At 39.0% G+C, this 11,282-nt stretch overlaps 1 protein-coding gene across 1 annotated transcript in view; it reads left to right on the top strand.

The window, feature by feature from the left end:
* The first annotated feature begins 1,929 nt into the window (after positions 1-1,929).
* The window catches only part of hk1.L (hexokinase 1 L homeolog), a 49,750-nt gene continuing 40,397 nt past the window's right edge, over positions 1,930-11,282 (top strand). The window contains 1 exon segment of the mRNA NM_001103186.1: positions 1,930-2,079. Within this exon segment, the coding sequence (NP_001096656.1) occupies positions 2,017-2,079 (63 nt within the window). The 5' untranslated portion in view covers positions 1,930-2,016.

Genomic DNA, 11,282 nt, shown 5'->3' with positions numbered 1-11,282 from the left:
TCCCTTCCCCCTAGCTGCAGCCTTTGTAAGGGCACTTACACACAGGAGCATTTGTCCCTGCAGTTAACCCTTCATGTGTTCCATCACTGGGGAATTCAGAAACAAACGCAGCCCATGCGTCCTAAACATGCTACTCATTTAGACGCATACAAGTGGCAAACTTAGGTGGAACACAAATTGCACCTCAATGAGTACAGCCGAATCAGTTTGTATCTGCATTCTCCAGTGGAATGAAGAAGCTGATGTTCTCCATCTATTCCAAGTTATCAATAGCACATCAGCAGACTGTGGGTGCATAAACAAATTGTATACTTTGGAGCAGATCGGCCTAGTGTGCCACTAATCTTATGCAAAGGTCTTCTCTGTGGAATGTTAATATGTTTTGATTATGCTTGCATGCATTTTATTAAAGGGAAAGGCATTTTTGGGAAATTTGACGCTCATGGATTACCTTAAAATTAACTTTTAATAAAATGTTGACGACAGTATTGTAATGGAGCTTTCAGTTTGTCTTCATTCCTTATAGTTTTTGATATAAGATATAAAAAAATTACTGATCTCACCATATTTGCATCTTTAACCAGTGATCAGATTCAGCCCCCCCCTCCCCCCCAAACCTTTGTACCTGTCACCGCAGTGACATCGTAATTGTGACAGCAGAACTCCTCTTTACTCCCAGCACGTATCAGTCCGTGATGGTTGCTAAGCGCCATGTAGTGCATGGGCACAAATCCAGAATACCAAGCTCTAAAATGCTATAACTCTGGTACAATAATATCATTGTTTTGGTATCTTAGTAAATGATGCACTTTTATTACTCAATATTAGAGGGACGTGACACCAGGAATTTGCATATTTAAACCTTCACTGTGAGTTTATGTTTAAGTTCTCAAGTACGAGTAATTAGATATAATCAATAGAGACAAGCATGTGACCGGAAAGTGGGGTCATAAACGTATCTGCCAATCACTTTGCTTCAAATATAAAATGATTAGAGCAGTGGTTATCACTTGTTATCTTCAAGTAGCAGTCACTTTATCTGTGCCTCATCTTTCTGTGCTTTGCATGACTGCGCCGTGGGTTAAATTAGAATAGATTGTTAGCTCTGTGTGTGCACCTGCATAGGGAGCATCCATTTTGTAAAAAGGGTGGGGCACAAGTAGGTTTATTGTGATACAAACGCAATGAATCAATGACCCTTTGCTCTGCCCCTCACAGAGAGCAGGTCACGGTTTGGTTCCAGTGCATCACGGCCCTGGCTCTTTGTGCATCAAGTAAATGCATGTGTCACAGTGTGCCCCTTCTACTATTATATATAAGCTCTGAGGCACATTCTGCCCATCTCCCTGTGCCTCTTCTACAAACAAACAACAGAATGTTCTGTGTCAGACTCTTATATTAGTCCCCTGTGCCTCTTGTACAGGCTTTGTGACAGACTCAGAATGAAGCCCATGTTGAATTTGTTACATTAGAAGGAAGTGAAGAGGTGTGAGCAGCACAGCATTGGCAGTTACACTGTACGTGCTGAACGTGTAACAGAACTGAAGAGAGACCCGAGACACCTCAAATAAACCAGCCCACTTCCTTCCAAGGGGGATACCAGCAATTTGCCCGCGCCCTTCCCTGCACAGCAAAATGTCCTGACCTCTATTTTTTTTAGGAGCGCTGTGTACAACCCCCCGCACTTCATTCGCACAGCCCACCCAGTCCCTGACAGATAATACATATACAGCCATACATCGCACACCCTTGCCACCCCCATCTTATCAAGTCTCCTACTTCTCTCTCCCCCCAGTACTGCAGGGCTCCCGAGCTGCAGCCAATCACAAAGCAGAAAGGGGGCCGGGTTTAACATGTCACTGTTCCTGGTAGATGTGCATCTGCGAGTGTGTAGGGCAGACACAAGGAGAGCGCTCAGAGCTCAGACAAGATTTGGCTGCTGTATAACTGGGCACAAGCACATTGGGTCCCTCTGGCAGTCTATAGGCACCTGTGAGCTTAGACGATACCGACAGGATGATTGCTGCCCAGCTGCTGGCCTATTACTTCACTGAACTGAAAGATGATCAGCTCAAGAAGGTGAGTGGCCAGTGATGCGTCTGTGTTCTGGCTCGCTGCTGGGGGGGGGCAGTGGAATCCTATGTGCGTATCATATGCCAAGTCAGGGCCATTTTGCGAGGAAAAGACAGGAGCCGGCGCATCCCCGTCCCTTGGGATTGGTATGATGAGGCTGCTGAGACACAGGAAATAACGATGTGAGGGGAGCTGAGCAGGAAGCTCGGGGAAGGGTAGGACCGTCTGCAGTGTCCTTGAGTGCAGGATGCGCTGACATTTCTGCTCTCTGACTGTCAGTCTGGACTCTAGGCCTTGCACTGGATCTCACTGCTAGAATAATACCTGCTGTAGCACTGGCTCACTGGCTGAGCACTTACACTCACCCACGGCCTGCCATCTGCACAATAATACTGCCTATAAATATATATATCACCTGATGTTTTATATACCTATAATACACAAAAGCCTTGAATATCCTGTAAATTATATCCTTATAAATGGTGAGTTCTGATGTCATCAGTTATAAACGGTGAGTTCTGATGTCATTTCTGTCACATGACTCATTGAAATTTGTGTATTATAATAAATAAAGTACCCCCAGTTGCAAAATATGAGGATATTAGAAGTTACCTCGGAGTTCCATGACCTGTATAAAAACACTCGGCCTTCGGCCTCGTGTTTTTATATGGTCATGAAACTCCTCGGTATCTTATAATATCCTTATATTTTACAAGAGGGGGTACTTTATTCACTATATATTGCTCATACTCATCTTTCATTGCTCATCAACTAAACTCCACATTTGTGCTGATGTTTTGCCCATTCATCTATCATCTATCTGTCATCTATCAATCTATCTATCTATCTATCTATCTATCTATCTATCTATCTATCTATCTATCTATCTATCTATCTATCTATAATACACAAAAGCTATGAATATCTTGTAAATTATATCCTTATAAAAGGTGAGTTCTGATGTCATCAGTTATAAACGGTGAGTTCTGATGTCATTTCTGTCACATAACTCAGTGAAATTTGTGTATTATAATAAATAAAGTACCCCCAGTTGTAAAATATGAGGATATTAGAAGTTACCTTGGAGTTCCTTCGGCCTCGTGTTTTTATATGGTCATGAAACTCCTCGGTAACTTATAATATCCTCATATTTTACAAGAGGGGGTACTTTATTCACTCTATCTATCTATCTATCAATCCATCTATCCAGTGTCGGACTGGGATGCCAGGGGCCCACCAGAAAACCTTAGGCTGAGGGCCCACTTTCCAAACTATTATTCCCCCTCTCCTCACTCAATCTCTTTATTCTCCTAGTCTCTTTTCTCTGCATACTATATTCTTCCATTATTAAGCCTCTTTGTTCTCATTAAGAAATAGGGAATGACCATGAAATAGGCCAAATGGTTATAAGCAAGAGGCCCACTGAACCCTGGGCCCACCGGGAGTTTTCCTGGTGTCCCGGTGGGCCAGTCCGACACTATATCTATCTATCTTTCTATCTATGTATCATCTATCTGTCATCTATCTATCTATCTATCTATCTATCTATCTATCTATCTATCTATCTATCTATCTATCTATCTATCTATCATCTATCTATCTATCTATCTATCTATCTATCTATCTATCTATCTATCTATCTATCTATCTATCTATCTCCTATGTATACAGTCATGTTTATAATGCATAAGGTCTTATTTAAAGCTAGTCAGTGGTACCTTCTGTTCATAAGGAAAGGTTAACGTTTGAGGTCAGGCCCTGATTACAATATTCACTTGCATCCATCCTGCCTTTCACTAGCAGTTATTACTACTAATCCTCATCTTCCTCTGTTCAGTAGAATAGTAAGGATTTATATTCAAGGGCACACCTTGCTGTAAATGGCTGCAGATAGAAGGTGCTGCTGCTGATTCACCACAAGTGCCACTTTAGCATCCAATCCCTAGTTGCCCCTTATGTACTGCTACCCAGATGCTGAGTTAACTGCATCCCTACACTATGAAGATCTTAAGGCATGTGACCTCCGCTGCTATGTGTACGTCTGTCTTGTGTCACTTCCTCAGGGGAGGTCTGACCTTTCTGACAAACATAGATACCCTACCCTTAGATATAGTTATAACCTGGGATTTCCCTTGGCTGCAGTGGCACATTATTATTATTATTATTATTATTAATAATTATAAATAGAGCAAAAAAAAACCCTCTTGCATTAATCAGTGTTTGCATGTAGTGTCACTTTATTTCTATCAAACCCAAATGAGTACATTTCTATGTCCAATAATAGTCATAATATAGACAATTATATTCTGTAGCAATAATAATGTGTCATTAGTTTTTCATTTCATTACTTTTAAAGAGTTATTAATAATGAAATTGTGGTGTCAAAATTAGTTTCCTGTTTCTTAAGAGCTATAAATCAGGGTACCGGCACATGGGACTACTTTGGCTGCCTTGGGTGGGTCGCCTTTGTGTTAACTTTTAATATGTTATAGAATGGTTAATTGTAAGCAACTTTTCAATTGGACTTAATTTTTTTTTTATAGTTTTTTTAATTATTTGACTTCTGATTCTTTCAAATTGGGGTCACTGACCACGTCTAAAAAACATATGCTCTGTAAGGCTACACATTTATTATATAGTTATTGATACTTTTTATTACTTCTTTCTATTCACGCCTCTCCTATTCATAACTATACCAGTCTCTTAGTCAAATCACTGCATGGTTGCTAGGGTAATTTGGACCCTAGCAAACCAGATTTCTGAAATTGCAAACTGCAGAGCTGCTGAATAAAATGCTAAATAACTCAAAAAACACAAATAATACAAGTGAAATCATATTGTACATTATCTCTGAATATCACTCTCTACATCATACTAAAATGTATTTAAAGGTGAATGTACAACTGTGTTTTGTAGTAGCCCTAAAAGTGTTTGTAGCAGCCCTGTGTGCCTTTTTTGTTTAGGAGTCATTGACAGAATAGTCTCTTATACTGGAATATCTTACACCACCTGATTTAATCTATTTAATGCATGGCAACATTTATTATTGATTTTCCATCTGGTAAATTGAAAACCATTAATGGCCTGTGAATTGATGTCAATTGAGATGCTATTGTAGCTCTGTGCAAGTGACACAGTTGTAAAGTAGGTGTGTTTTGTGTGCGTTACCCCTCGCTCATTGTTACTTTGGACAAGATGAAACCTCTATTAGCTATTTTTGGAAATGATACAGTATATCAGAAGGGGTTAATTTGTGCCATTGATTTTCAGCTATGGTTGTAGAAGCGGAAGGAATGGCTTGGTGGCTAAGTTTCAGGACTTTTATTTACAGGGATATGGGGGCATATTTATTAATAAAGCCCTCCATAGATTGCCAGTGGAAAATTCTGCTTCTCTCTACTTGCTTGTATGGGATTTTATGGTTTTCCATAGTTCTATGCTTCTAGGAATCTTTACAAAGAGGATCAAGAAGCATCATAGCAACAGAAACATGGTTTTAATTTTTTCAATAACTTTCAGGGTCAATCCCTTTCTTTTGCTGTCCTGGTTCTTGACCCTCTTTTTAAAACAAATTTATTATCATGTGCAAAGGTTTGCAAGTTAAAATTAAACAGGTTACTCGTTGCTATAGGTATTCAAACCAGGGATAATTCTGTTCATGTTACTAGATAAACCCAGTATTAATCCTCTGGTGTATAAGTAAAATAAACAGGAGAAATGCTGAAAAGCAGAGTGAAATATTCAGGCTGTTTAACCCCTGCATAAAGTTGTTTGACCTGAACGTCCTGATTGACCTGAATGTCCGTCTGTTCAGAACTGGTTGAAGAGGATGGAGGTTGGCTGACTGGAATACTGAGAGATTTAACATGTTTCTCAGCCAATATGAGTCTGGTTACTATAATACATATAAAATGATAGCATGCTTATGATATAATAGGAGACTATAGGGCTCAACCTCAATTGTGGTTGTACAACTTTTATAGCAACCGTGTTAGTGTAAATCAGCACCATTTATTGTAGGTATTATTATCATTTAATAAAATGTAGATAGAGGAAGATTGCAATGATGTGATAAAAATGTTGGAATTTCTTTTGTTTGTATTTTAAAATCAGTTACTCTAACTGAGCTGTTGAGTGTGGTACTTTTTTGTTTATATACATACAATTAACTTTTAGCACAATGTGTATATATACACAGTATATATATATATATATATATATATATATATATATATACAAAAACAAAAAATGCAGCTCATCCATGTGTTGCAATTAAAATCAGTCTGGTGCATGGGTGTGTGGCTTATATCATATACTGAACTAAACAAATTAACCCAGCACTATCATTATACAACTTTAAGGAACAATTGGATTAAAGAGAACTTATCTGAATTTGGCAAAAAGAGACACTTTTGGTTACATGGTTTGTACAAAGTATGCATAAGCTGATGCGCCCCGCCAAGGCAGTGTCCATGCATCAGTCCTACCTAAGTGAAAAAGGGTATTTTCTTTGGGAGGAGAAAGACCATACCTGCTTCTCTCTTTATTTGGCATGACCTCTTCCAAAGAAACATTCAGCATTATGGGCTATATATATATATATAGCTGTGGTCCTAGAATAGGACTGTACAGCTAGAGTCCCAGAGGCTTATGCTTCCCCCAAAAGAAATTTTAATGGCTCCCGTCATGCCTAGAGCTCCATAACCAAAAAGTGGAAGTGTCTGGTCAACATTACCTCAGCAACACGGAGGGTGTATGCACAGGATCACTATACAGCCAGAAAGAACATTCTGAACATAAACACTTCTAACTGTATATTGCTGGTGCTTTAGGGCTAGTCCACATGGGGAGATAGCGACGCGTTTGCGGTCGCGGCGACAAAGCGCCGCGACAGTCGCCGGGCCGGCGCAGGCGACAGTTTTGTATGGGCGCCTATGTAAAAACGCCTGTGCTAACCACACGAGGCGATGCGCTTTTCAACAGTTGCCTGAAAATGCCTCGCCAGGCTTTTTCAGGCGACTGTTGAAAAGCGCATCGCCTCGTGTGGTTAGCACAGGCGTTTTTACATAGGCGCCCATACAAAACTGTCGCCTGCGCCGGTCGCGGCGCTTTGTCGCCGCGACCGCAAACGCGTCGCTATCTCCCCGTGTGGACTAGCCCTTAGTCTGTGAAAGGGAAAGACTTTGGTTATTATATTCTCTGGGACCTATTAAAGCGGTAGTTCACCTTAAGGTTAGTTTTTAGTATGTTATAGAATTTGCAATTATAAGCAACTTTTCAATTGGTCTTCACTATTTATTTGTTATCGTTTTTGAAATATTTCTCCAGCTTTCAAATGAGGGTCACTGACCACACCTAGAAAACAAATGCTCCTTAAAGCTTTACATTTATTGTTATTGCTATTTTTTATTTTTATTTATATGCAGGCCCTCTCCTATACATATTCCAGGGTCTTATTCAAATCAATGCATGGTTGCTAGGGTAATTTGGACCCTAGCAACCAAACTGCTGAAATCGACAACTGGAGAGCAGCTGAATGAAAACCTAAATAACTCAAAAACCACAAATGTTAAAAAAAATTGCAAATTGTCTCAGAATATCATACTTAACATTGTGCTAAAAGTTAATTTAAAGGTGAACTACCCCTTTAATGGACAAGGGGCATCACAGTCTTATGTGGCTCACTCATGAGAATGTTAATTTCAACAAAATCTGAAGATTTATTATTGTAGCTTCAAATAAAGATTTCTGTTGATATCACAATTAGCACTGTACTGAATAAAAGGGCACATCCTCGGCTGAATGCTTTATAAACACCCCCTTTCAGTGCCAAGCTCCTCTGCTACTTGAGGATGGGATTTCTTCTTTAGTTAGGTGGCAGTTTAATTATAACCAATTTCATGACATGGGCTCTTGTATACATGTAGGAACCTTGGGGGTGGTTAACAGGGTTATTCTGACCGTAGCTCAATATGTTATAGTGACATCCGAGATGTGAAATCCTTTTGACCTTGCAAAGGTCACTTTATTTCCTTACCTCTCTGTATACCAAAATGGCTCCACTGATTGCTATGTCTCATACTAGACCTTTATATAATACTAGACATTAAGCCCGTTAAATTAACGGGCGCTAGAACATATGTCGCCAGAGACGGTCCGTGGGGCACATGCGCAGTAGCGCAATCCCACGGACACAGGGACTGGCCGCAGAGACACTTCAACTTTATTATATAGGATTGGTTGGTCTGAGGCATTAAGTGATACCAGATTTCAAATTAGAATCATTTATACTGTATATATATGTGCATAGAGAAAGAATGGTAGCGCACTCCTGGGACTTGAATAATGTTGTATTTTGTTTCATCATGGCAAAAAGATCGACGTTTTGGCTTCCCTCTAGAGCCTTTATCAAGATTTAGATCAAGGCTGAAACGTCGATCTTTTTGCCATGATGAAATAAAATACAATATTATTCATGTCCCAGGAGTGCGCTACCATTCTTTCTCTATGCACATCTAAATCCCAGGAGCAGCACCCGGACGAGCCTTACAAGGGTTAACAAGGAGAGTGCAGATCTGTTTGGTTGATATATATATATAATACACAAAAGCCATGAATATCCTGTAAATTATATCCTTATAAACGGTGAGTAGTGATGTCATCAGTTATAAACGGTGAGTAGTGATGTAATTTCTGTCACATGACTCACTAAAATTTGTGTATTATAATAAATAAAGTACCCCCAATTGTAAAATATGAGGATATTATAAGTTACCTCGGAGTTCCATGACCTGTATAAAAACACTCGGCCTTCGGCCTCGTGTTTTTATATGGTCATGAAACTCCTCGGTAACTTATAATATCCTTATATTTTACAAGAGGGGGTACTTTATTCACTATATATTTATATATATATATATGTATATATATATATATATATATATATATATGCAATGTGTGGGTCAGTATTTTCCCAACCCGCACCCTCCTGACACCTGCCCTTTTATAGACTCGCGCTGACCCGTCTATGACGTCACAAAAGGGGCGGGGCGAGCAGGCGCAGCGTCTATAAAAGAAGAACCCAGAGGTCAGCATTTGACGTCATCCGGCGAAGAAGAGTGCGAGGTCACATCACTAATATATATGCCCCTAAAAATCCCACACAAGAGCTTTGCTCTGTTTCACATTCCACAATAATATAATTATCCAATATAATACAGCATTGCAGTTACTAGTAATAAAAGCCATATTGTTTGCAGATTAGACCTGTTTTTGGGCACTCCATGTACATTTCATAATCCCCTAAGAAAATGCTCACTAGAATAACGATGATGTGAAATTGCATAACACACAGGCGTGCAGCATGGACAGACATTCTCAGAATCCCATAATGCATCAGTGTAGAACTGCACGGTTGTAATATATAAGGGGTGCAATGAGCTGTAACCTGTGTGTTTGTGTGTTAGTCTTGTGACACTGCACACTCATTCATTATGTATACAGTAGCATAATGCAGACTTAACGGTATCTGCAGCTACTTCGCAGGGATCATTGAAAGGAAGATTATACACAAACAAATAGGAAATATTGTTTTATAGACAATCTAACGATTATTTTAGCATTTTAGACAGGAGTGTGGGAGTACAGTGATATGATTTCTGAGATAGCATGAAGAAGCCAGAAGATATTCTGGGGATGAGAAATTTCCTTTGAAACCTGTTTTACCATTGTTTGTCATCTTTTGGCTCCTAAGAAACATTCTCATTGGAATCTATAGTTCTTAGCGACTTGCCAATATGCACTGTTTACACATTTTCAGGGGTTCTAAAGCTTGTTGTAAATGTAACTACTGAAAGCAGTATCTGTCTGTTTGTTTACATTCTTTGCACTACTGGTTCTGACTCCTAAAACAATGTTGCTAGGCAGGTAATTAACAGACCTGGAGAATGGTTAACTTTTATGTTAACTAATATGTTATGGAATGGCCAGTTCTAAGCTTTACAACTGGTCTTCATTATTTATTTTTTTATAGTTTTTTTTTAAATATTTGCCTTTTTCTTCTGACTCTATTAGAAAGTGAATTGATGGGAGTTTTTTGCAACCACAGGTGAAAATCAATGAAAAAACTTTATTGCCAAGTAATCATTAAAAACATGAACAGGTGACTAGACACAGCATGGTTTAGTTAAAGTTCTCTAAGATGATACCTGTTCATGTTTTTAATGATTACTTGGCAATAACGTTTTTTCATTGATTTTCACCCGTGGTTGCAAAAGGCTCCTGTCATTTCACTTTCTAATGGGACACAGCAGATTCTGGCTGGAACAGAGTCCAGTCGACGAGTAGCCGCCACGAGGGTAACTATAAGACCACCTACATGTGATTTTTTCCAAAGTTCTGACTCTATCCAGCTTTCAAATGGGGTTTCCTGACCTCATCCAAAATAAACATCCAAAATGTATTGTTATTGTCTATTCAGGCCTTCTCCTATTCATTGTCTAGTCACTTATTCAAAGCAAAGCATGGTTGCTAGGGTCATTTGGACCCTAGCAACCAGATTGCTGAAATTCCAAACTAAAGACTGGGATGCTGATGAATAAAATCACAATGAAAAATCACAAATAATAAAAAATTAAATCCAATGGCAAATTGTCTCGGAATATCACTCTCTACATCATATAAAAGTTAGCCCAAAGTTGAGCAAACCCTTGCAATTAAATTTTCAGATAATTGTAAAACCACAAAAATGTTGAATTTATGTTTATGGCAAAGTTCATTAGAATTACATTTTCTTTCATTTTGCAAAATACAGGTATAGTTAATTTAGCTGCCAAAGTAATGTACTTTGTTAGAACACATCTGCAGATTCGTACTAGTAGGAGTGGCACATAGCTGATAGAACATACCACTTGCACAACACACATCTTCCTTTTCAGGCATTTCCCCAATATTCCTTGTCGTCTCTTTGGCTGGGTAAAACACCCCAAGTGTATGTATTGGATGGTGGTGGTATCCAATCCTGGAGGGGACTCATTCCTAGGACATATAAAATTATTTATGAATAAGACTGTACTTAAATATTATGTCTTTGTACATTATCGTCATCCAATCACAGTCCACTAATTATGGCAATATCATATAATACATCAGGTCCTTCTTTAGGGTGAAGACACACAGCTATTAGCTCCTTGTCATGTCTACAAAATAGA

The sequence above is a fragment of the Xenopus laevis genome, chromosome 7L (genome assembly GCF_017654675.1).
Source record: "Xenopus laevis strain J_2021 chromosome 7L, Xenopus_laevis_v10.1, whole genome shotgun sequence".
Taxonomy (NCBI): Eukaryota; Metazoa; Chordata; class Amphibia; order Anura; family Pipidae; genus Xenopus; species Xenopus laevis.
The sequence above is the reverse complement of the archived record's forward strand: the minus strand, read 5'-3'. Positions and strand labels throughout refer to the sequence as shown.